Source organism: Lutjanus erythropterus, chromosome 5, assembly GCF_056507025.1.
Source record: "Lutjanus erythropterus isolate fLutEry1 chromosome 5, fLutEry1.hap2, whole genome shotgun sequence".
NCBI lineage: Eukaryota > Metazoa > Chordata > Actinopteri > Lutjaniformes > Lutjanidae > Lutjanus > Lutjanus erythropterus.
The window spans coordinates 22,771,300-22,798,323 of NC_139321.1; the positions used below are offsets into that span (position 1 = coordinate 22,771,300).

The 27,024-nt window shown below is 38.1% G+C and overlaps 3 protein-coding genes across 5 annotated transcripts in view; all 3 read right to left on the minus strand.

Moving 5' to 3' along the window:
• LOC146326873 (putative methyltransferase NSUN7) overlaps window positions 1-1,375 on the minus strand; it is a 29,567-nt gene extending 28,192 nt beyond the window's left edge. Inside the window, exon 1 of the mRNA XM_084719235.1 lies at window positions 1,143-1,375. The gene's annotated coding sequence lies outside the window, so the exon portion shown is untranslated. The remainder of the gene's footprint in view (window positions 1-1,142) is intronic.
• Window positions 1,376-4,732: 3,357 nt separating this feature from the next.
• Window positions 4,733-16,510, minus strand: LOC146326874 (neuronal acetylcholine receptor subunit alpha-9-II). 3 transcript variants are annotated; one of them, XM_084719237.1, is made up of 7 exons: window positions 16,067-16,510; window positions 14,274-14,512; window positions 13,246-13,391; window positions 11,256-11,410; window positions 9,057-9,237; window positions 8,381-8,732; window positions 4,733-6,947 (listed from the first exon to the last, which is right to left on the minus strand). In XM_084719237.1, exons 2-7 carry the CDS (start codon window positions 14,320-14,322, stop codon window positions 6,175-6,177), a joined length of 1,656 nt encoding a protein of 551 aa, XP_084575363.1. In that variant the 5' UTR covers window positions 14,323-14,512; window positions 16,067-16,510; the 3' UTR covers window positions 4,733-6,174. The 3 variants fall into 3 exon arrangements, with proteins under 3 accessions (XP_084575363.1, XP_084575364.1, XP_084575362.1); XM_084719238.1 differs by having other exon boundaries at window positions 14,274-14,515; XM_084719236.1 differs by lacking the exon at window positions 16,067-16,510 and having other exon boundaries at window positions 14,274-15,038.
• Window positions 16,511-18,325: 1,815 nt separating this feature from the next.
• On the minus strand, window positions 18,326-25,713 carry ube2ka (ubiquitin-conjugating enzyme E2Ka (UBC1 homolog, yeast)). The gene is made up of 7 exons (XM_084719239.1): window positions 25,380-25,713; window positions 24,665-24,758; window positions 23,538-23,596; window positions 23,324-23,406; window positions 22,767-22,866; window positions 19,833-19,961; window positions 18,326-19,733 (listed from the first exon to the last, which is right to left on the minus strand). Exons 1-7 carry the CDS (start codon window positions 25,440-25,442, stop codon window positions 19,659-19,661), a joined length of 603 nt encoding a protein of 200 aa, XP_084575365.1. The 5' UTR covers window positions 25,443-25,713; the 3' UTR covers window positions 18,326-19,658.
• Between the last annotated feature and the right edge of the window lie 1,311 nt (window positions 25,714-27,024).

Sequence of the window (27,024 nt, forward strand, 5' to 3'; positions counted from 1 at the left end):
GTGGGCCTATGATTTCTGGAAAGAGGCATTGCTGTTGAATTTTTCAAATGTATTTTTTGGTGCTTTGAGCACCACAAAACAAATGCCATCTAGTTCCATTATACTGGAGAGAAGGCAGACATCTCTGCGACCAATATTTCCAAAATTCTGCAGCTCACGCCAAAACAATCTAGATCAGTGGTTTTCAGATCTTTTCCGGCATGCCCCAGTCCAGAAGCCAAAAAAAGATTCTATCTTACACATCAACACAATTTTTTATCAACCATTTGCCTCACAATAATTGGAAAGGCAACTATAATATAAAGGCTCCATGTTTAACTTAAGTGAAATAAAGATCACTGTGATAGATTTTCATAAAATAAAGAACATACATAAAATTCAACTTATTACTTACACACACACAGTTTAAGAACCTACATGAAAAAATATGTATTTTTGATTTTGTGTGAACTGTCCCTTTACATATGACACTCAAAACTTAAGTTGAGTATTTGGGTTATATAAATCAAATCAAATCAAAGTAGACCATCCATATTAATCAAACATAAGATTAAATTAATTAACTAATAAGATATTTGTAGATAATATCTAGCCATAAATATCATTGCAAAATGTCAAAATAAGTACACTCAAAGCTACCGTTAACTCTATGGTCATGGTGTAAAATACATAGTTGTTTGTCAGTTTTTGATTTAGTATATTATTATGAGTTAGCTATCTTATATAATTTTTGCTTTGTTTATTTTAAGGTGAAGTTAGTTTTCGTTATTGCAGGAAGTTTGACTTATTAAAATTAATCACTTTAGCAACACTGTTTGGAACACTAGTTAATTATTGTTTTGAATTAGCTAACTAGTTAAATATTGAACTAGCCTGTAAATACTGAGTCACATGTTGTAGTTAGCTAGAGCTAAGTTAAATAAAACGCTCATTGTGTTTTAAAACACGTTAAGTAGTTAAGCTATCGTTAACTAAATCTAACTAAATAACTAACTCTAGCGTTAAATAATTTTCGGGAATAACTGCTAGCTAAAAGTCACCTAAGCTAAATTAGCTAACCACTGATTTAACCAAGTTCACGTTACTGCAACAGTGTGTTAGCGGCGGTAAACTAGGAAATATTTCTGTGTACTTCAAGTTACCTGATCAGAAGAATGTCTTGTTTTGTTTTGTTTTTTCCTCAAAAACACGTTACTCGTATCCAGGACTCTTCATATTCACTGGTGCACGTCTGTAGTTTAACGGTGCGACTGTTGGTCGCTGTGTTAACCTTGACTCGACGGAGTTTTAACAGCCAATAAATTCCACACGTTATAAATCTGTATCCGCTATGAGGCGATGGGCGTCTCCGCAGATGTTTACTGCAACCCCCTGCTCATATTACTGTACCCTTGAGTCTCTTCGCCGTTAATTTATAAAAAATGTGTTTAAGTCTTTTGGTACACGAGGTTGTGTATCCACTTAAAAACAAACTTTCTAAATATCTGTCAGCACTCTGGAGCGCTTTGGATTACTCCCGTCACCATGGCAACCGCATGCTAATTTCAAGGTCCTGTTCTTCACGGATCAAGAATTAATCTCCTTAACGCTGGATGTCCTCTGTCTATCTGGAACAGTGCGGGCTTGTTAAAGTTTCACAGAGCATTATGTCAAACGACAGCTAACGACAACACTGTTGGACAGAGATAAACATACATAAACCCACATCAGCTGCAGATGGCGTTCAGTCTCACAACTAGGGGTCCATGAAGGAAGTTTCATGCAAACGCAGGGGCGAAGGTAGGGGGGTAGCCAGGAGGTGATTCTGCTCCCCTCCAACACCCACCCCCTGTACCTTCCTCTCCAGAAGTACAGTTATTATATCTGAGACAATCATCTATGATAGGGGGGACCCGGGCCAATTGTAACGTTCAACATCATCATAACTCACAACTAAAATCAGATACTAATCATCTTTTGATATGAGAAACATCTATGTATCTATCTATCTACCTATCTATCTATCTATCTATCTATCTATCTATACAAACATACATACATACATACATACATACATACACACACATACATATATGCCCAAATTAATAATACAATTAATAATACAAGTGATGTATTTTTACTAATAAGGTCAAGACTATAATATTCAGTTTAATGTAAGAAGTTAGGGTACTCTAGCTTATTTCTGGAGGAACTGAATGTGTTACAATGGCCCCTGGTTTCCCCTACTATATCTACTATGTCTACTATGTCTCCGTAAAACTCAGCTTGTATTCATCAGACATATATTTAAACTGAAAGCAACTGTCCCCTGTTCAAATTCTGTCTATAAGGAGAAAAATGGCTGACTTCTTATTCTTCCGTTTTGTTTTCAGTAATACTTGTGTCACATCATTTGGTAACGATGTATTTGTATCATGTTATTTGTTTACAGTTTGAAGCAAAATCTATTTCAAATATATAGTGACGTGAAATAAAGGTTTTATACACTATAGGGCCAGCCGCTTCAAATATCAAATACTTTCCATTCCCGTATCTACACAATAGCGAAGTAAAGACAGTTTGTCATTCTGCTTTGATTTTGAAATTGCTTTTCAAGTCCAATAAAGAGCTCCAAAGAACAATTTACTCAGAAAAGTAGCAATACCATAGAGTGAAAATACAAAAAGTTGTAAGTAAAAGTATGTAAGCATCACAACAAGCAAAATTTACTTTATATGTGGAGAGAGAAAGTACTCAAGCAAAATAGCCCCTCTTAGAGTATTATATTATCATATTAATTCACTGGATTATTTTGACTGTTAGCAGCATGATAATGTTGTAGCTGGTTGAGATGGAGCTGATTTTAACGTTTGTCTGGGCAGTTTAAGATGACCATCAATCTGCAAAGCAACTAGAAACAGCTGTCAGATAAATGTGGTGCAGCACGACGTAGAACATTTCTGAAATGTGCTTAATAACTGTAATGGATTAAAAGTATTTAGTTCCGTTCCACTGGTTAGTCATAGGTGAATAAATCGTATCATCATAGGGATTTTTCCATTCTGTTTGTAGTAATAGATAGTATTTCTTCCAAGTGAAATTTTGTAAAGCACATGGTAATTTTCCCAGCAGTCTTTCCATCAGCGCCTGAGCTCCTACGTCTGTCCAAATTACATAGTTCATACTTCTGCTCTCTCATGGTGATTACAGCCTGCTGTGGCCCCTGCGGCTCTCTGAGCACTAATGGAACGCAATGCAGTCGGCTTCCCTCAGACAGAAAATGTAAGATATTCTCACTTATATCAGATGCATCGTGCTTCAGAGTGAAAATCACTTTGGAGAAGAGGGGGGAAAAAAACATTGACTTCCTCTGCCTGTTTGAGTTCTGCTCAACAGAACTCACACTGACTGAGAGACTCAACAGAACAGTCAACAGACATGCTGCCTGCTGCAAATGTACAGATAAACTCACTTTCATTAATAGCCACCAGATTTAATTATGGAATTGCAGCAAGTAAGACATACAGCCTCTTGCCATGCAATAACCTGGAGGATTAATAAATAGCCTACAAATGTTTTTTTTTTTTTTTTGGTCCTCTCAGTGATGAAATTTTGGAGTGGATCACTGTGTGATAGTGGGAATATTTCTGAGGTGCAGCTCTTGTGCACTTATGTTACCACATGCAACATCAAACTGTAAGCTTTAGGGCATCCACCACCAGAGTAGTATATGTGAAATGAGCGCCCTCTACTGTAAGATTATAGGTATTGTACTGAAATAACCGAGAGAGATAAACTGCTAGAAGTCCTGCTTTGTTATAATTCTGATTCCTCTGTCTGCTACATTCCCTTCCTACTGTAGGGGGTCATTTTGAAAGAAGTATGGAAATAGGGAAGGAGGAAAATACACTTATGAATATATGCCAGTAGTGGAAGAGGGATTCGGATCCCTTTGTAGAAATACCACAATGTAAAAAATACTAAATAACAAGTTAAAGAATAGTCTACTGACATTTTGTGTTTTTCATACTGTCAGCTACTCCCATTAAAAGACCGAAACCAACAATGAATTGAGCCTGATAACAAGTGCTCCCTCTGTATCTAAAGTTTGTTATAACTGATTCTTTTGTGTGACATATTGCTTCATCACAATGAACATCTCTACTGCAGTTAATTTTGAGTGTGTTTCAGATAAACCATCCAGCTGCCATAAATACTCACTAGAGCACCAAATCCACAGCTGATTACATTGTTCAAGCAGCCTTTACCAAACAACTACAGTGCCCAGTTGGTTTAGAAAATTACTTTACCATAAAAAGGTATATTTTTCTGACCATGTTTTTAAGATTTCAGCAGGAATGAATGGGCTTGGGGCTGTCACAGACAGGCTAGTTGGAAAGTATTAAGATGCTGACTTAGTTATATTAGTTTTTCATGTGATTTGCAACAAAAATACAGGTCTCTGTATAGTACTTACCGCACATTTGGTGGTTTGCGAGGGATTATTGAGAGGGATTATTTTTGTAAATGTCTATGCATAGTTATTTTGGGAAAATCCTGCATAATTTGTCTTTAAATTACTCACCCAGTGGAATTGTCAATTTCAGAGTATTAATGTATTAACATATAAGCAGTATTTTAATGTTGCGGGTTTAGGTGGCATCTAACAATTTGCTATATTAGCAGTAGGTATACATGATATTTACAAATCTGTTTTGTAAAAAATACAATATTTATTTCTGAAATATAGTTGAGTGCAAATATAAAATTGCACAAAATGGCAATAATTAAGTGGCCCACAAGAGCATCAAAACTCTACTAAGTACAACACTTGAATGACTGGAGTTTACTTTCCATCTTTGATATCGACACTAATAGGTTTTCCTTCCTTCCTTACTGTTCTTTATTCTTTCCTGTCCCTCTTGCCTTGCACATGTATGTACACACATTCACTTAACTTTCCAAGTTCAGGGTATGGGGTTTTTGGTAGAGGGGGGTGTCAGAATCAGCTCACTGTGTTACATAATAGATGCTCCATATTACCTTACATCCTCACCGGCCTGGCTGCGCTACAAACAATGCTTGCACATTAACTATTAACTGGATGATTTTGAACAGAAAAATTACTCTGCAGATCCGAAGCATGTGCCGATGCTGTAACTCTCAGCCCCAGGCATCTGATTTCAGAGTGGTGAATAAGACATGTGCTGTCGCCAATGATCATAATTTAACTTGACAGCAGCTCCCCTCACATGTATTCAAAGATCAGATGATGAAGGACCTGTGTATCAAAGCCATGATTGATGGGGATGGTAATAAGATGAACATTTACAACATGCTGTCAACAGGTTTGTATGGGAAGCAAAGTGCAAATGCATGCAGAGTAGAAGTAGCGGCAGGACACAATAATTTAACAAACATAATTGCTTGTACCTAATGTCGCTTTCAATAGAAGTTCTCTGCATTTTCTGCATACTTTATCAACATCTGGCCAATTGTGGTGTGTTTTAAATGAAGCCCAAGAATGTAGTGTTGCTATGTACAGGGCGTTAAACTATGCGTGTAACAAATTACACAGCTAAATACTTGATTCTGATTGGTCAATTACGGCCTTCTAAGGTCTGTAGTTTCTGAATAGCATGCCATTGCTTTAAATAACAGACCAGTGCTAGAAATAGCAGACCATTTGCTATGGACACAGTTCTTTGGAGGATCAATAAAATCATTTTAAAATCAATAAATCATGTTAAAATTAATATTTTGTGTCAAATGATTAATCAATAAGATTTTTTTAGTAAGTAGCCATGTGATAAGTGAGATGATGTACAGTAAGCAGGTCATTATATTGAAATAAACCCCTTCAGTGTGATTCAAGAGCCCTCTGCTTCGTGTTGGAGTCCTGCATCACTGTCTGGGTTTATTTCAACATAATGACCCGCTCACTGTACATTATACCTCACATATGCTGTATATACCTGGTCAAAAACAGTGAATGCAAAGTATACTTTGTTTATTTTCAAATCACTTTAGTCTATACTGTTATCATTAATAAAGGAAAATCGCAAAGTTCATATATTTTTACTTGTACACATGTTTATAAAACACAGAATAGTCCCTTTGACTTTTTATTTAACCAAAAAGAGTTCACTGAGTCAAATATTTAAAAAAAAAAAAAGTTGTAGGGTCACTGCTTGGTCACGGGGCTTTGCCAATGATGAGGATGCTCATGAGGAAAACCATGATGAAGAAAATCCACATGAAGAATCTGTCCATCACCTTAGCGATCTTCTTCCATTCTGCCCCTTTGGCGCATGTGGCCCTCTGCTCTCGGAAACAATTGGCGATATATTCAACATTGCGCACCAGCTTGGTGTCCACGCCAGTGATGCCACTGCTGTGGGTACAGAACACACAGGGGCCAAAGGTGACAGTGGGGCCTGGAGGTGGAGGCTTTTTGTCTTCAGGGCAGCAGGGAGGTTTCTGGTCTTCAAGGTAGCAGGGGACCTTCTGGTCTTCTTTACAGCAGTCACCTGTCGGGATTTTCCCATTAGAGCCTTCATATTTCCCAGGTGCGTAGCTCCTGTTCTCTCTGGTGATGTGGTGCTGGGCTTTCACTCTAGGGTGGTGTTGTGGTTTGGGGGTCTGAGGTCTGGGGTATTTGTGACTCTGCCATTCCTGTTGGCTACCGTGGCTCCCTGGTTTACCGTTCGCATGAATGTGGGAGCTGAGGTGCTGCTGACGGATGTCATCCTGGGGAAAGTGAGAAGACGAAGAGGAGGAGGAGGGCGAGGCACAGTTCTCGCCCACCTCATAAACAAAGAAGATCTTGGACATGTAGTCGATGATGAGGACTTTTGCCCAGTGTGGGACTGGTTTGGCCTCCGCACCACAGAAGTGGATGTTCATAATGAAGATAGTGAGAGATGTGGAGGCAGTGACCATGGTCATAGTGGCAATGTAGTACTTTCCTGTTTAGCAGAGAAACAAAAGCAGACAGGAGAGAAATTTGCTGTAAAATACTGCTTATATACTTATATTACTAATTCTTATATATTACAAAAAATTTGTCAACATTTGCATTTTGTTGTCTGAGGAATTTCAACTTTCAACTTGAACAACTTCAGCCTGACTATATTTACTATATTCATACAGTATGTAGGCTGTACTGTAGGTCCAGCATTGCTTTGAGCTAAATACTAATGTCAGCATGCTAACATCACACTGACAATACTGCTATTTAGCAAGTGATATTAACTTTATTAAAGTATTAGACATGACTGATTAAGGTGCTTTATGAAGGGACACAGGACCAGTCTGTAGGATTTAGTGGCATCTAGCAGTGAAGCTGCGGACGGCAACCAACTCATTTAACCCTCATCATCCCAGCGTGTAGGACAGGCCAGCCGTGGACTGAATCCAGCCAGTTAATTACATCAGTCATCGATCATTCATAAATATGAGAAAATATTTTGTGATTGTATTTAAATAACCTGCGAACATTCTAAGTTTACATTTATGAGAAGATCATTGTTTTATAAGGAGGCTAGTCATTGCTATGTCTGTTGTTAAGCACAGAAACATTTGTTATTTTAAAAAGGTTTAACTCAGGATGTTTAAGCAGAGGCAGTTAACGAGAGACAAACTGAATGAATAAGATGCATATTGCAACATTGCGCTTATTAAAACAAGCTACTTTCAATCTAGGATTACAAAGGCTTGTTGTTTTTTTCCTGCACTTATGCACATAATGTTTCTTTTTTTTAGAAGAAGAAGACATACTTTATTTATCCCCTGGCAAAATTACGTTTTCCCTCTGTTGTTATTTTATACACACGCTTAATTTTTTTTTTTTTTCAGTTCTGGTCCTTCTAAATGAGTTGAATTGAATAAGTGTGGAGTCAGAGAACCCATGGTAGCCGTGAAACTTGTGAGGAATGTAAAAGGCCCTCTCCAGAGCCAGTGTTTGGTTGTCTATTCTAGGCTACTGTAGAAACATAGCAGAGCAACATGGTGAACTAGTAGAAGAGGAACCATGGCCTCTGGGCTCATTCTCTTATTCAGTTGATTATATACTAATGAAAACATACTTATGAATATTATGTTTAATTTCTGACATATTCTGCCAATAAATCCTGCTAAATCTTTCACACTGGATCTTAACCAACCTTAAAATGATTAATCTTGAGGGGAAGATTTCATTCAAAACCACAAATGTCAAACTCATGGTGGCAAAGCAGTAGAGTGACATTATCACCTCTTAAGCAAAGCTGCCAGCATGGCTAAAAACACACTAAGACAGAAAGGACTGCAAGCAACTATAAAAATTCTTAAGATGCTACAATTACATAAAATTCCATACATGTTGCCTTTAACATAGTGTCCTAAACAAACACAGTGTTACCTATAAGTGGCACACTCTCAGAGGGAGGCATGCTCTCAGCCACCATCAGCTGGAACACCGTGAGAGCTAGAAGAACCGTCACTCCCAGGGAAACCTTCTCCCCTGAGTCTGCAGGCAGGTAGAAACCCAGAGGAGCCAGGAAGGAGATGAGGAAGCAGGGGAGGAGGAGATTGAAGATGTAAAAGGAGGAGCGACGCTGCAGGAGCACCGTGTAAGTGATGTCTGGATACGGGTCAGAGCAACAGCCGTACATGATGACGTTCTTTGTGGCCGGCATCCCGCGGCACTCCCACTCCACATTCTCGACAAAGTCTGACAGGTCGCCGCTGTCCATGCCCATAATAATGTCCACCTGGAATTAAGGACGATGGATGAGGAGGCGTGGAGGAAGGGCACAAACAGCTCCACCCACTGATATTTTCCAAGAAAAGACTAATTCAGCAAATGCATAATCAATGAGTCTCAAGGCAAGAGTATACAGTATGCATGTCTGATGTCTTTTTCAAGGGGGACAGTCTCAGTTTCCCCCTAATGCAACACAGAGATCATATCCTCACAACCCAGACCTCAGTGAGTATCATTTAACTGACCTGTTTAGGTGACACAGATCATCTACATAGGTTGTTTTTATCCTCCATAGCTTTTGACAATTGAGCGTGACCGCACGTGTACAAACCTGGTTGCCGTTGTAGGTCCAAGAACCAAAAGTCAGATTACACTCCTGGCTGTCAAACGGGAAGTAGGAGACGTCCACCACACATGAGCTCTTGGTGATGGCAGGAGCGTCCCACGTTATCTCCCCGTTGTAGCGAAGTCTCACGTTGGTGTCCATTGGCCCTGAGAAGTCATCATCAGCTCTGGAGGAGGAGGGAAAATTTAACACAAACTGGCAAGTCACATGTGTTATTTGGCTAAATGATGGTGAGCTCTTTTATAGTTTGCACTTACAGAAGTTAGCATAGGACCTGGACGCTGTTTGACTCAATCAAAATCGAGTCACTGTAGGGGCTTTTTGTTTGTGTAATCTGTATTAAACACACCTTTACTAGGTTTAGGGTTATGTCTACATGTATCAGTAAGTAAACTGTCTGAGACTTTTTAATGCCACCATTCAATTAAATTTAAGGCACATTTTACAATAAAACTAAACATCAAATTTCAAAATATAGGCATATTCTTCTGAGGAAATCCACATATTATCAGTTCAAAAATCATAAATAAGGCAAAATGACAATAACTGGTTGAGTTAAAGTTGAAAATTTTTCTAAACATTTATTAGCAAAAAAAAAATGTGACATGATGAGGCATTCAAATTAAACTCTTTACTTAGAGTGAATTTAAAAACATTTTAGACCGCCATTACAGCGTTCAATAAATAAGGTTTTTATTTAACTCAAAAATTATAATTACTGCCTCACAATTGTGTGATTCACAAAACCAGTCAAGTTGCAGTTTACATTCATGTTTGTCTGGACTTATTATATTATGTTTACTAAAGATTTTAAGGAAATTTAATAAAATATATTAAGTGATTTTTTTGCACTAAATGGACGTGTGATTCCTGTGAATAATTTACAGTGAGAAATATGCTGTCCTCACTTAGCAACTATTTCTTCAGAGGAGTACAGAAGACTGATAGACATTGAACATTATGATGTTATAGTGAAGGTGACCTTTGACCTTTCAGATATAAATGTCATCACCTCATCATTTTATCCTATTAGACATTTGTGTTTAATTAGCATTTGAATTTTTGAGTTACGGCCAAAAACATGTTTGCAAGGTCACAGTGAACTTGACCTTTGCCCACCAAAATCTAATCAATTCATCTCCAGGTGAACATTTGTGTCAAGTTCAAAGAAATTCAATCAAGGCATTCTTGAGATATTGCATTCACAAGAATGTCGTGACCTGAAAGCATAATGTGAGGTCACAAAAACAAAAAGGCATAAAAGTCATTAAAAAAAGGGGGTTTTCAAAAATTCTGAATCAACGAGGTCCTTCAGTCATGAATGTGCACAAAATAATCGTGATCATGTCAGACATTTTTTTTTTAAATCAAATGCTTACAAACAAACATGAAATAAACCATGTTTCCACTACTGAACTTTCCCAGGGGATTAGGAACCTTTGGAGGAGCTGTGTGTGTTTCCTCCACAGGGAACAGGGTCTAAATCAAGGTACAGGGACGTTATTTTGCCCCCCAAGCAGCCCCTCTTTCTAGATTTAGTGCTTTACAGGAGTACAGGAACTTTGGCGCTTGCAGTGCAGAACATTTCTGATTGTATGCAGCATTTAAATTCAGCCAACATTTTTAATTATGTGTAATCAGCAAACCAGTTTGTGTTTTGTTCACTGTGCAATAACACATCAACACATTACAGAAAAAAAAGCATACAACAGATGGATCAAAGATGGAGTCCAGGCCTTTTTTGAGCATTTATGCACACAGAAATGACACACAGTGGAAATACATCCAACAATGGGCTTAAGGAACCTTCTTAGGATTCAAAGTTCTGGGTATTTTGGTTGGAAATGCGGCTATGTGCGCTGCTATTTTATTTTAATCCTTTACTGCATTTAAATTGTACTTTATTCAGTAAAGAACTTCCAGTTATTTAATTCAAGAAGACTATTACTGTGAAAGTATAATTATAATCTTACAATTATTGAGATTATTGGAGTACCCTTGAGTAATGTTAATAAGGCCGTGGAAGCGTGTAATCCTGTCTCTTGCAGGAAATTGTCTTTTAGGATGATTATGCAGCAACAGTGTTCTTAACCTGCTACAAGGAGGGTTGATGAAAATTGCCCCACAGGGTCCTGTGATGCAGAAAGGTGTGTGTTTGTGTGCGTGTGTGACATACGGGCGTACTTGTTATAGAGGACAAGGTCGGGCCTCCACACCAGGCTGCTGGGGATGTGGATCACCTCCAGTCCGTCGTAGTCCTCTTTATTCCACCTGAGGTATGCATCGTGCCATGTCTGCCTGATCCACAGGTAGGCAATCAGCACCTGGTTCCTCTCATCCTTCACACACACACACACACACACACACACACACACACACACACACACACACACACACACACACACACACACAAATGAGAACAGACAAACAATGGATACATACTGATAGCAGCTTAAAGAGAGATCCTCTTGGTCTCCGTCTCATTTCTCATTAACTCTCTATGAGCATTACGAGTGTAGACAGGCTTCAGATTATCAGAACAACTGAAATCCAGACCTGCCCGTCAATATCAGGTGGATGAGCAGAGTCGCTAGATGACGGGGGGTGGGTGGGGGTGGTTTTTGGTATCGCTGCCAGAAGCAGCGAACCAAAGAAAACATAAACTCTTTGGGGAATAGGATACTCCCAACGCACACGCTTTTTTGTTGTCTGGCCCTCAGTGACAACCTGGTATACCACCGTGAAATGACGTTGAGTTAGAGAGCTCTATCCTCCCTTCAGCCACACACACACACACACACACAAACACGTGTGCACAACACAAGTGCTAATTCACTGTGGGCTGACACAGCACTGAACCTGAACAGGAACCTGAGCCTGTCAGAGTAACAGTAGTAACAGTAGGCCCAGCCTGTGCAGCAGGAGGTCTGTCATTCATACACATACCAGCACCTACAAACTTGTAATGATAAACTTCAATCAAAATTCAGCATCTTTGTGTTTTTGTTCTAGGTTCAGTGTATCTGTGGTGTCAGTGATAAATTTGCATCTCTGTCAAATTAACATCAGCAGGGTTTACAGCTTGGTAGTTTTACTGCAAACACAAGTGTAGTGTGACTGACTGATCAGCCAATTTTCACTACTGATTTCTTTATGGTGCTGTAATGAGGACTGAGCACCTAGGAATAACTGAAAATAGTCATATATTAGGCATAAAAACAATATCTGAAAATACCTCTTTAATAAGAACTGTTTATGATGGATTATCTGCAGAGGTACAATACTATAATATTACAGATTTTCAAATCAATTTAGCAAACTACGACTGGGTTCCACCGACAAAGTTTAATTTAATTTAAGATAAGATCTGTTTAGAGTTTAGCAAAGCTAGGTTTAAAATGAGTAAATCCAGATTATATCCATAAATTAAGCAGAGCTCTGTTTCACAATTAAAACCTAATTTCTGTTTAGTAAATCTAAGTTCAGTGATGTTAACTGGAATTAGATAATTAAGTTAAATATAAAGACACTTGCTTACTCCAATTAAAACAAATAAATAAATGATACATTTGAGTGCTGTCTGGACATAGTAAGTATAAAAGAGGGAGGAAAACTATGAACTTGAATTTGCATTGCTTACTAACTAGCTAAAAAGTTAACCAAACTTACCAAGTTAAACTTTTTTATTGTTTGCTAGCTAACTAAATGTTTATTTAACCTAGTTAGTCTACCCATGATGGCTCAACAGAGAAACTAATTTTTCGTTTAAGGAAAACCTGTTGGCCAAAATTATCAACTGGAGACAAAGAAAAAAGACACACATCATAAAACTCAGATCATATGTCCCTTGACTTTCTTCAAGGAACATTATACATTTTCTTAATCCATCTAAATAATGCAACTATTTTAAAAGTTAAACCTCCTCAAGTTAATACTGGATCACAGTTTCAATTGGAGTTTAAAGTTTTGGTGCAACAGAATTCAAAGTTAAACCATGATTTAAGAGGTTTTAAGAAATAATACTTGTTGGTGAAACCCAGTCATAATGTTCTCAGTAAAGACAGTCCTGTGGTGTGTTTGAAGAAATTGTTTATTTTGACAGTTACGGCCTTACCATAATATACAATACAGGTAATGAGTACTTGAGGGATCTTGCCAGTGATCTAGAACCCACCATGTCTTTGATCTGAGAGAGGGTGATCTGTAAGGTGACATTCAGGGCTCTGTCTGTGTCCTCCACAGGGCGCAGGGCGCTCGAGTAATCCTCCATCAGATCTTTCAGAAGCTTTTGGGCATAGTGACCCTCAGCCGAGTGAGCCACTGGAGGGAGAGATATGTGGTATTCAGTCATTTGAAAACCCTAGAGCTTTTTGCACAATATATTTATACATTTTTTAAACATACATAATAAAAATAACCTTGACAATAACAGAGACAACAATTCTACAAAGGGGGAAAGACAATCAAGTCAAGCACGTAAAAGTTTTTAAAATGAGGAATATAACAAAAGAGAATAAATTACAATACAAATCATGACCACATCTTTAAGATAGGTACCACTTGATCCACCATGAACACTTTTTTTCCATTCAGGCATCCTCTGAATATTAACAAGAAAATAAAATTAATCAGATAAATAAGTCATTATAAAGTGTTCAATTCTCATTTATTAGTACTTTTCCTTCAGTGTTCTAATTGTGTCTTTCAGTTTATCCCAAAAACTCTAACAACTGTTTATTGTTCTTTTCTGAATGTCATCCATATTTAGGGTACAAATGCTGTATGATAACTGAATATTCCTGCATGTTTTACTGTGGAAAACTACTGTAGCAATAATTGTTTTGTTTTTTTGTTTAGCAATTTCAATCCTCCCGTTGAATCCTTAAAAAAAGGAGGGATAGGGGTGTATATTAAAAACGTTGACACATTAGCAAACCAACGCTTACACTGAAATAAGATTCTTGAAATTGTTTGGTTGGTTTTAAAATAACATTCAGCGTCAAACTGCTCAGTGGAAAGGCACAGCGGGTGGTGCGTAATTACGCACAGAAATGCATTTAACATAGATAAACTTCGGTCGTTTCTTGGTACAACTAAAGGAAAAGCATGGGTCTACAATTTTTAGACAACAAAACTTCTTTTACTCCTCAAGAAAAGCACAGAGACGTTTCATCTGTCTGCAGGCGGGAGCGTCTGACTCACCTTCAGGAAGCAGCATCGCCAGACAGATTATTGGAATCATCTTGAGCATTTCTGAACACCTCCGAGAAAAAAATAACTGTGACCACTTATCTGACGGTCCTTTGGTTTCAGCCCTATCAGGCCTACATAATGCCCGTTCAACCCCAATTGAACTCAGCTGCAGATAGCGGGGCACCGTTTCATCCTGTCGTCCTGGCGGTCAGACCAGCTCTTACCGCTTGGCAGGGGAGGCAGCATGTCTGCTGACGAGACAAGGAATAAAACTCCAGCTATCACATAGCAGCAGCAGACCGAGAGAAACAGGAGCCCACGAGTCATCGCCTCACCACACACTGGGCTATTCACCTGTCAGTCACGATGCTGCAGCCAGGTGGGCTGCTGGTCTGCTCTGACAGCACACCGCCAGGAAGATGAGGAGGACTAAAGACTCAATTAGAAGAACAATCAGGCTGTGCTTGATTAATATAGTTCTTTAGATGTGGAAATTAATTATTAACAATCACTAGTCATAATACTTAATCACAAAATGACATAAAATGAGGGCCCAGATTTCCAGCTTGAGGCACTTTTTGGTCTTTTCTATATTGAAAGTTGTAACTACAAATTGTTTGTATTTACAGTTAATGTATGAGAATCATCTTTTAAAATGTATGCATTGTATCTTAATTTTCAGTTTCAATTCTTTGACTTTTAATGGCCTAATATGCTACTTAGCTGTTGTGTCAAAATGTACCCCCTTAACAAACATCTGTCAGGTAAAGAATGAAAACTGGAAAGTTACTGGTCGCATGTCAACCAGTGGCATCTCACAATTATTGCAGGAATTATGATCTGTCATCAATTCTAGTGTCATATTTTGGTGGACACCTGTATCCCAATGCACACACAATCTGCTTGATCTGCAGAGAGGTGAGTTCTCTGCTGATGAGATTTAATAACATTAACATATGACAAGCTCCCTATGTTTGCACCCATTCATTAAAACTTTGAGAACCCCTTCTCTGGACCTTTTATCTTTTATTTAACAACAAAGCCATTTGGTCTGCAATTTCAGATTTTACTGGGGTCTTTTGGGGGTTTCATGCAGACAGTTCGTAACGGGGCACTTACAAAATCCTGAAAGAACTACAGGAGTGTCAAGGAAACTACCCCTAAATGATTAGTTTGCACCAGAAATTCTGCCCAACAGCAAAGCTCCAAAAATGTTAATCCAAACAAAAGTGAAGGCCATTCAGAAATCTCAGTTAGGCCATAATAAATGATAGAAAAAGAGCCCACTGTTACAACAGACAATATAATTCCCAAGAACAATACTGAGGGAGTCATTTCTATTTTTCAATGTGTCCAAACATCAAAATGAATCTACTGTAGCATGACTGGAACAATGTGTATCCAAGGAGATATTCTGCGGAGGAGTCAGTCCTATCGGACCTCCAATACTTTATTAACGTAACAATTTATTTTGTGCTTGTTTTAATAGGACAGAGAAGTGATTATGTCGGTGCCATTACATGAGCCAGGAGGAATGCTCTTTTTTTTCACTCTCATGTATTCAGCCCCATGTAGTACAGCTCTGGGACACTTGGAGCAACTCCAGATGGTAGATATGCTGGAGAGATAACACCAACATCCAGCAGAAGGATACAAAATGAGCTTTTGTCACTTGGGAAGCCAGAGAAACCGGAGGCTGGTTTAGTGTGCACCTGCTGCATTACGGTTAAATCCACTCTGATATAATGTCACTGAGGTCCTCTGATGGCTCTATGCTGCATATTGCTGTTCATCTTTCTTACCTAAACAGATCAGTGGCAGCCTTTCCTGCAAGTTGCAGTGTTCAGATGAATGCCAGGGTTTCTTGGAGAGGTTCAGCGTAGCACAACATGCCACCACGCAGGCCATCTGGTGTTGTGCTCATTTTCAGTGTGCTCACTATAAGCAAGGTGATCTGAACATCATGATAAGTGACTGTATCACTTCCTTGTTGTGTCTCTGAACGCCTCTAAAAAAAGTGCTTGCTCAACCTTATGCAACAGCAGTGCAATACTACTGTACAAGTCCAAAGTACTACTGAACAGAATGGCAAACCCCCAATATACATAATCCATTCGCCAGTTATTCTGCATGCACATTCTTCATCTAAATTGCCTTGCTTGCTCCATTTTTAACCAGCAATGTAATTCCCTGTAGGTTCAATTTCTGTTGGTCTTGTAAATTTAGTGCCTCAGCCTAGTTTTTATTCCAATGCATGCACAGACAAACAAGCTTATAAACACACATTGGATCCGAAAGACCAATAAGCATTAACAGATTCTATATTTATCTATATTGTGACCGAGATTAAACTGATAAATAACAGTGGAATGTTGATTTAATGTTGCAGTGGCTACATTTACATGCACACTCATCTTCTGCTCAGAATATGACAATATTCTGAATTTGATACAGGTCATGCAAATGGCGAATTTCTTTTGGATATGCAAAATTAAGCCTTATTCTGACTGTATCATATTCCAATTAAGACATATGGGAAATGCTGGGATTATTCTGGATTTAGGAGCTTTCTTAGGATATGTATACAGCAAATTGTTTTGGGTTTTTTTGCAGTTTGCAAGCCTGGTGTAGAGATGCATGTACAAACAAAAGCCTACATTTATGACAAACACATACTTTTAAACATTCTGAATGATTTGGAGATCATTAGGTTTTTTGATATGCACAATGCCAACCTTTTCAAAAAGATTTTTAAAAAAATACTGTATACTATTTTGACACAAAGAAGCAAAATGATTGAAGCAGCTCCACTTTTCCATTAATCGTAGTATGCATGGCTGCATGAAACAGTGGATTATTCTGTTTCATTAGCCATATGAGCATCTTAGTAGGAATATATTTTAAAGATTCATCTTCATAAAGAACATTTGCAGTGACTGGCTGCCAGCAAACCAAACAAATATTAATTTTCTTCTAGATCCCAGTCCCAGAAGGACTGAATGTGGGTAACATTTGACCAGAGAAGTTTTGATACTGTTTGGTTGTGAGTTATTTCAATTGATACTTTAAAAGGTATTGTGTACTGATACCCAGCCCTACTGCATTCACTATGCAAAGGCTCACTTAGCAAAAATTTATGAGAATGTTTCCCCAGCATGTGATACATGCCAACAGTCCCCAGCCAATCTTATTCGCTCTTTTTGGCTCTGTCCCTCGTTATGCAAATAGTAGTTGGATATATTTACTTCTTCGTACGAAGTTATCAGGGAGCAAATTGAACCATAAACGCTCTGTGCTTTAAATGGTGTTTCTCCTTCATTACCTTTTCTCTACAAGCCCCATATGGATGTTACAGCCTGTACAACCCTACCAGTATACAATTTCTCCCTCTCACAACCACTGGATAAGAAATATCATGTATTTTATTGGACAGGAAAAGATTCAGCTTCCAGGTACTGATTTATCTAATTAATTTAATAAACTTTGGGTCCTTTTTTCCATAAAAAAGTTCCCATACGCGCATATATGCTACATATCTGACAGAGTGAGGGTTGTGTAATTAGTGTCATGTGGTTGCTGTGGTACTGTGTGTCTTAACATGAACATTTTTCACTGATGAGTTTTTTGTCTTTGTATTTTGTTTCCTTTTTCTTTCCTAGGTTTTCACGTGTGATTTTTGTCCCTTTTTGCCCTTTTTTTTGTTTTTAGGTATTTCCAGCTATGTTGTTGATTTTCCTTTATTCGATCTTAAAAATGTGTTTGTGTTTTTACTTTACAATGACTATAACTGTGACCAACTACTTGAACTGTATGTGCAATACATTTGTACAGTATCCTCTTTTGTGTAACTTTTGCCTGTTGAAAACTCCAATAAACAAAGTGAAAAAAGGAATAAGGGCAAAAAACTGAATACATTGTGGATGTAAATGTAGTCACTGTTGCCAGATAGTTTCTTGCTGTTACATGTATTTGTTGTTCTTAGCGGTGGAAAACTATTTCAGTTGAGAAACATCACACAGTGCAGCAAAGACACATCACAAAAATGACAGAAAGAATGTGGATTAATTTACACAGACTTTAATATCTTTATTTACAGATGAATCATTTTGACATATTTATCCGTTGGCGTAGTTAAGATGATGCAATATTTTTCAAACTCGTTTTTGAACTATTTCCATCCAGACTTGTGACAGGTTGTGTTACGGCTGAACATGTTTTTTTTTTTGTTTTGTTTTGTTTTGTTTTCTCTCGGTTTAAAAACAAGAATCCAAATGTATTCCTGCAGGAGGCCAAAACCAAATAAAACTTTTAAAAAATGTGGGGAGAGGGACAGGTGAAGTAAGCTGTGTCAAGAACAGAATGTGGGGGGAGATTGGGCGCTGGGGGTTTGCTGCAGGAGCTTTGGGTTCGTCAGACAGTTGAAGTGGGGAAAACATGGCATGAAAATGAGTATGGCTACTGTGTGAACACCTCAGTGACACTTTATGAGCCGTTTTCCAGAACAGGGAATGAGTCTCTTCCTATTGTGTGTTTGATTGACTCTATATTTGCTACCTGGTGCAGTATGTTTACTTTACACATTTAAAATCTGTTCCCTAAAAATCTCCCAATGATGGAACAAGATAATAATTCAAAAAAGTGTCCCAAAAATTCAATTAATGACTCCTTTTAGAGTACCTTATTCCACTGTAATCCCCCCCAAAATACTGCGTGTTTATTGTGTAAAGATGAGTGGATGAGAGAAGGTAGCGACATTGGACACAGTGCAAGAAAACTTCAAGAGATACCAATTTTAAAATGTCCAGGACTCGGTTCAATCGCTATTCAGAAAACCGGCCCAAAAGTGTGTAAAACTCATGATCAAGTCCAAAAGAGCCCCTTAGAATGTCTCGATTTTCTCTTACAAAGGTTTCCACAAATGAAAAGAAATGCACTGCATAGGCAAGGATAAGCCACTGACAGCCGCTTCGTGGACACAGCCAGAAAAAGCTGGGAGACTGGCGGGCGAGGGCGGGGTCTTAAGTCTGGCATTCGCTTCAAAGGGGGTGTGATGTGGCTGAACGTCTGATTGTAGCACTGAGTGGAATGTTGAATGAACTTAAAGAAACCAGAGATAAGAGCTCACAGAGCGACTGATTGGAGTGTGGTACAGCAGAGGTGATGAGCGGGGAGGAGAGATGCCACACAGAGGAGATAAAGAGGGTGGGGAAGAGGGGGAGCGTGGAGGTGAGGAGTCCACTGTGAAACAGAGGGAGCGACAGGGGAGAAGACGCCTTGAGACAGCAGGAGTTTGGAGGAGAGAGGGTGTGTGTGTGTGTGTGTGTGTGTGTGTGTGTGTGCGTGAGAGAGGAGGAGAGCTAGGGATCAGGAGGAAGATGAAGAGAGTGTCAAGATTCAGTTACTGAGCAGTAGCTCTGTTGCCGTCGCCACGTCCCAGGATTTCGATGACAACGCCACTATTACTGCATTCTGGGAAGAGAATAAAATTCAGAATTCAGTTTTATTCTGCAGCAGAATTCAGCAGTGCAGTGCACAGCAGGGGAGCACAAAAAGTTGAGAGATACTTACTTTTTCAAAGCCCATGGCACAGAGTTTGTCTATTTTGCCTGTGTACTCCGGACTGGAGACGGGAGCGCCTGCATAGACATGAGACCAGAGCCTCGCTGTCTGTTTGAACATCTCTGGGTTCTGCTTGTACTGTGTGATGAACAAATGTGAGAAGCAGATTTGTGTGAAAGGGGTTCAGAATACAACCATCAACAACTGAAACATTGTGCTTTTCTACTTAGTTTAGATCCCTGAGAACATATGCACATACAAGCAGAAGAGTAGAGCACTTATGACCCCTCTCTACTACTCTGTTTGTGGGTGTGACAACAGACTGCCAATAAAATAATGCTCTACAAGATTTTGAGGCTGCTCAGTCATTCAGAGCCAGAGGAACCGGTAGAGCCTGCCAGACAGTCATGTCTGCCTTCTTCCATGCTGTATGCATTCCTGAAATGTAATGCAGGTGTAGATTTTCCATCATCAAAAACAGGGATGTCAGAATAACTGATACATCGGTATCAAGTCAATGCCAAAATTCTAAGAAACATGACGATACCGGTACTTATTTTTCTATATTACCACAATTACTCTGACCTGACCGGGAAATCATATACACCTTTAAGTCTTTTAGTCTGCCTTTAAATGCCAAAGGAAGAGGAAGAAGAACGGCATGGAAGAAGCTTGTGTAATGCTGGCCCCACACTACAGGAGTTTCAGGATGATTTCTTCAGATTCACCCTTCCTGAGTATCTGAGGAGAAATCTTGGCCCTACCCTGGGTCAGCATCGATGTTCGACCCAAATCATCTGGTAATGTGTGGGATTTACAGATCCAAACAACACAGTCGTATACTGAAATATTTTGCGTCTGGGGTGGATCGTCATTGGTTAACAATAAATTTGCAATTTGCAATCAAGCATTAAACTTTTCAGTCAAATGGAGGAAACAATTCCAACTTAGCAAAGCACCTCAAAGACAGACATCCAGATGGTCAGTGTGTTTCAGTTCATCTTAATGTCACATTAAGTACATATTCAAAGTGCTCCCCTTGTTATCCTTATCCTGAAATACAGGTTACCATGATCTTTTTAGGAGAGAGATGGCATTGTTAGGTAGCAAACAATGCTTCACAATATTTGTAATGGCTGTACGCTACAGGCTACTGTGTTTAAACTAACATAATGTAACCCCAGCTCATATTGGTAGAGCCACCATCCTGACTCCTCAACATTCAGTCTGTCATGTCAGTAAAGTTAGACAACGGCTTGTAATCAACTTATATTCATAGATCAGCAGCACAAATCACTTTTGCACTCCATTATTTTCCAGACATGTTCAACATGCTCCACTGACAGTGATTTGTGTCAGGGTTAGTAATTATTCCCCTCAGTGTTTTGTCCTAGAAGCTCAGAAGAGTTTTTATTACAGTTTGCAAAGAGATTTAACAATGGGTGGATTTTATTATTGTTTTTGTTTTTAACCTGGTATCAAATTTGGTAGTGAAAAGCATGTAATTTCAATGATAATGGATTTAACTTCTAAATTTATTTTATTGTGACATCCCTAGTAATTAACAATTATCATTGAAACTGTCATGAAGAAATCAACTGGTCTCAGCATTCTTCATTTCAAAGGTTCATTATGTCATACAAAAAATAAATGCTGACTAAATACTGTAACTGTCATATGTCCATGCAGTGTTTTTAGAGCAGCTATAAGAGAATTTAAGGTGCAACACCTTACAAACCACCTGAAGCCTCATGTTTCTGCTCCATATTGGACTTCTGTCCAACTACGTAACATTCACTGTTTAAACCATGAACATCACTGGACTGATATGAAAAAAAAAACATCTTACAATGTAACACTAAATCTTTTCTTTCCTTCAAGTATGTTCCAGTGGGATGTGGGTTGATAAGTGATATATGACTGTTACTACTGATAGTATGTAGGTGTTATAATGTGCTCAGTAGAGCAGGGCAAACAGCTTGCTGCCTACACAATATTTCACAACAGGTTCACTTTACTTGCACTGCACTGAATATTGCTTAACATGTAAAAATTAACTGGTGTGCAGCGCAGAAGAAAAAATATCCTACAGCCACCTATGAAAGGAAATTTAAGGTAACCACCCAGGGTCATATGCAGGTGAACCAGACAAATATCTGACCAAACACATCTGACATAAATTGCATTCCTAAATTATGAAATTTAAGCTACAAAACACCATAAAATTGCTGCTTCCTCTATGTCCTCACTTCCTATTGTCAATTTAAGGTTAAAAAAAATGTCACAGTAGAAGAAAAGAAATGGAGAAGACCTTCCTGCTCTAAACAGCAGTCTTTCACACACCAGTCTGTTATTCTTTTTTGAAAAAGTTGGCGATAAATTTTCTGCCAATTGTCTGATTGATTAATTGAAAATCATTTGCAGTTCTACAGCAGTCTATCAATCAGCCCCTCTGCACAGTAGGACTGAATGATACTCATATTTAGTAGCATCAAATATCACAATATTTTTGACAAATTCTTCCAATGATTTTAAGCATTTTAGAGATGAGTTCTAGTTCTCACTCAATGTATTTGCACCTCATAAAAGATTGGTTGTGCGGATATGAGGTCCAAGCAGGAGGAGAAATTCAGTGTTCATTTTATCAACAGGAATAAAACCACACCAGGACTAAATTTACAGGACAATTCTCCAAATGTTACTGTCGTTTAAACAAGTTCTTGGCATGAGCAGTTCAGAAAACAGCAAACTGTAATTTAAGTGTTTACAACCAGAAAGTATTTGAGCTATATCACAACACTACAATAACCAAATTCCGATCAGATATCCAGTGTCAGATGACAATGAATAAAATAACATGATGCTATGTTTGAAAACTTAGAAATACATAAACAGTAAACTGGTCAAACTAAAATCAAAACATAAATACACATGCACACCCACCTGATTGGCTACCACTGCGTCCTGTGGATCATCTGGTTCTGCAGCTGCCAATAAGGCTTGTAGTGACAGGAGGACCGTCCTCAGTGTCATCGCTGCTGCCCTGAAAGACAGGACAGACAGGGGATTCTTTAGTGCACAAACACCAAAATAAGATCAAATTTCCACATGACTCCTACATATGTGCTTCCCCAAAAGTTTCTATTGTTGCACAGGGGGTGGTGGAGATTTATTCTCACTACTAAACATGACAGTGAAGAAGCTAGTTTAAAAACCTTTGATTATGTGTGCCTGAACACTTACACCACTGTATATAACAACTGGGATCAACGATAGCAAGTAAACCTTTCCATCACTCACCTATTTAACTTTCTCGTACATAAGCAGGAGTTAAATCAGTGCATGTTGGGGGTATCTGCACAGTTTTAAAGTAGTCATTAGAACAGAAACCTAAAAATGGCTCTGACTTTATTAGGGGAAACACTGCTTACAGCAAACGACTAGAAAAGAATTTCATGATGGATGAAGAATGTTAGGAATGCTGCCGCACATTCACTCACCACTGGTCTTTGAGAATGTCCAGACATATTGCACCTGTGACTGAGCTGATATTGGGATGCCAGATCTTTGTGATAAACCGCACCTGAGATATTAATTGAAAATGGGATGAAAAAAAATTATTTGAGGATTAGCACAGTAATGGAAAATTTCTGAAGGCAATATCGAGGAAGAAAGGGATAATCATCTGTTACAATAACAGTAATGAATCCCTACCTTGGGTGGATTGAATGGATACGTCTCTGGAATTTTAATTTCTAGTTGATATCTACCCCCTAGAAGGAATGAGATGCATCACAATTATTTAAGGATCATGACAGGGCTGTTTCAAGCAAAGTAGGCATACACGGTAAGGATTTTTTTTTCAGCCGATGACAGTTTCACTTTTTTGAATTTTAAAAATATATTCATATAACCTATACTTTACACACATTGAAAAGGCTAAGATGAAGTGAGCAAAGATGAATGATTTAATATTCCACAGGTCAGACTGAAACAACTCTAACTGGCATCACTATTACAATAACAACAAAGAACAGTTCTGACACTTCAAATGTTAATTTCTTTTAGTAAAGTACATCAAAAACTTCACAAATATAATTAGGCTTTTATAGAGCACCTGGACAAAGTATTCAAATTAAATGCTTTGACATAACTGGTCAAATCAGAGATTATTATGGACAGTATTTTTTGGTTATAATGTCTAGAGATTAGTTGATCAGTTGTCAACTATTAGGCTAACTTAATTGCCAACTATTTTGATAATCCACAATTAGGTTCAAGTGATCTTTTAGCGAAGAAAAAAGGTCAAATTTCTTTCAATACAGCTTCTTAAATGTGAATATTTGCTGGTTTCTTTAGTCCTCTTTGACAGTAGGCTGATTATCTTTGGGTTGCAAACAAGACAGGATATTTGAGGACATCATCCTGGAGTTTGAGAAACAGTGAGACTTTTTTTCACCATTTCTTGACATTTTATAGACCAAATATTTTATATATTAATTGAAAAATTAGCTGACAAATTAATAACTAATGAAAATATAATTAGTTGCAGCTCTATTAATGTTACTATGGGAATAAGAAATAATAATAAAATAAATAATCCCATTATCATTAAATAATTACCAGCCCAGATATCAACATCATGCATCCCTAAACAAAAGGCTGTGTGTTAAGATGCAAAATAAATTGCATTAATATATTATTGAGGGTTAAAAGCCCATTGAAATAGTTAGTAAGTGAGGCCATCTCAGAAATAAAGTTGCTGTCAGTGCTTCCTAATATCAGATAACAAAATTGTGCAACCATGCATACAGGTTAGTGTGTTTGAATGAGCCCCTCACCTTCATATGGTGTGTCAGGTGGCCCTGCTATCTCCCCTTTAAGTTCTGTGAAGTTCTCATCCACCAGATCCACCTTTATCTGGTTTTTGCTCGTCTGAAAGGGCGAAAAGGCAAAGAGGCATTGTAACTTCAGCAGACAGACTGCAAAGTGTTAAGCTAGCTCGCTGTCAAACTCAAACCTGCCTATGCAGCATAAGTTGACACCCCCCCCGCAGCATTAGCCAAAGTTGACCTCAACTTGTTGCACACATCTTACGGATCTACATATAATATGCCCTCTAACGTAAGTTGAGACGAATTTGTGTAGATCCAGGGAGACAAATGTGAGAGCAAACCCTTAGTAGTACACGCGAATAACACCAGTCTCTCTTGGCTAACACAGCTAGCTAGCTCGGGTACCATAGAAGGCATGGTAGGCGAGCCAGTTAGCTTTAGCAGTGTGAACTTGAGGCTTCCTTACAATGCTTCAATAACATGACAAACTGCTTGTTAACAACAGTAACATCCTTGGCTTTAACGTGACTACAGTGGCATAATAAAAGCTAGCGCCAGAAGCTATTTGTGAAGCCGTGTCTGGTACAGTTAGCTAAAGCTAACAGTTAGCAGCTTGGTGATTAGAGAGCTGACAGCTGAGCGTCATTCACATTCGCCCTCCTCACAGTCAAAGAAAGCAAACGGAAACCAGTAACATTAACTGTCAAACGTGACAACCGACCTCTTCACTTTTGAGCACCTCCTTGAATTCCCGTTTTATCCTCTGAACCGCGATGTTGGCCATGGTTCCCCCGTGTTCCCGTCCGGATGGTTGGGGCCTCGCCGCCGTTAGCTAGCTTCTCTCTGCCTACAGGAGCTCTGCTGCACTTTTTGGATACAACCTCAAAAACAAACAGCTGCAACGATGTTTGCGGTGAGTGCCGTCAGTCCCGCTTATCAACGTGAGGGTGTGATCCGTTAAAAGAGCTCAATATGTATCTGACATCTCAAATGTGTAACAACACAATGGTTGGTGCTACTGAAAACATTTTAATACCAAACTGCATGAGAGGGGGTCATGTGATCTGTATTGCCATCCTGAACGCCTTCTCCCATTGGTTGATCTCTCCATGATGAATAATTCATTATTGTTATTATTATTATTATTATTATTATTATTATTATTATTATTATCATTATTACCATCATCATCATCATCATCATCATCATCATCATCATCATTCACTCAACGGGAAAATGTGCATTGTTACAGAGGCAAAAAAGGATAACATAATAACAGAATTATATATATAAAAAAGCAAGCAAGTAAACAATAAACAGCAAGATATAATAAATAAGTAAATCAGTAAACATGTAAGATATAAACACAAGATGAAAAAACAGTATGAACAATACAAACAAGAGACAGACCTAGTACTTAAGTCAACACTGTTGTATGTTATTGATCATTTATATTGTTTATTATAGTATTATTATTAAATCTATTATTTAATATACATTTATTATTTAATAAATTATAAATCTAATCTAATCTAAAAAAAAATATATACATTTATATTAAATATTAGGGGTGGTATTTATTAATTATGCTGATCATCTTTTAATGCGAAATAAAAAATGATCTCAGAACAAACCTAAACAGTAAACAGGGTTTCAAACAGTGACTAGCAGATTGCATTTGGTCATTACCATGTGATAACTAACTTTTAGTCAAAATGCTTTGAGATGAACTTAGGCAACACTTCTGCTAAGCAGCGTCTGCAACTAACAATGATTTTCATTTTCACTGATTAATCTCCTGATTATTTTCACAGTTTACTGATTAATTATGTAATCTACAAAATGTCAAAAATGCAAAATAAATAAGCAAGTAAATAAATGCTCATCTCAATTTCCAAACTGATGTCTTCAAACCCAAAGACATTTCATTTACATTATAAATGACAAAGACAAGAGTAAATTCTTACAATTAAGAAAGTTTGACTAACAAATATTTGACATTTTTGCTTGTAAAACTACTGAAACAATAAAACAGTTGTCAAAATACTTGCCATCTTCTGTTAATTGACTAATTATTGAAGCTCTGTTTCGTACAATGACAAGCATACTGCCATGTGATCACTTACCTTTAGTCAAACATGCTCTAATATGAAGTTAGGCAATATTACTCTGGCAAGCAGCTATCAAGTTTAAAGTTTAAATCACCTGCAGTCCTGTGAACATATGTTGTCAGTTTATTCCCATTGCTGCAGTAAACAGCAAACAACTGCTTTTCATCAGATGATTCCAGTTAAAAAAAAGTGTCCGCCTCTCATACACTGAACACACCATACAAATTAAAGATGGAAATCATGGAGTATATGGTT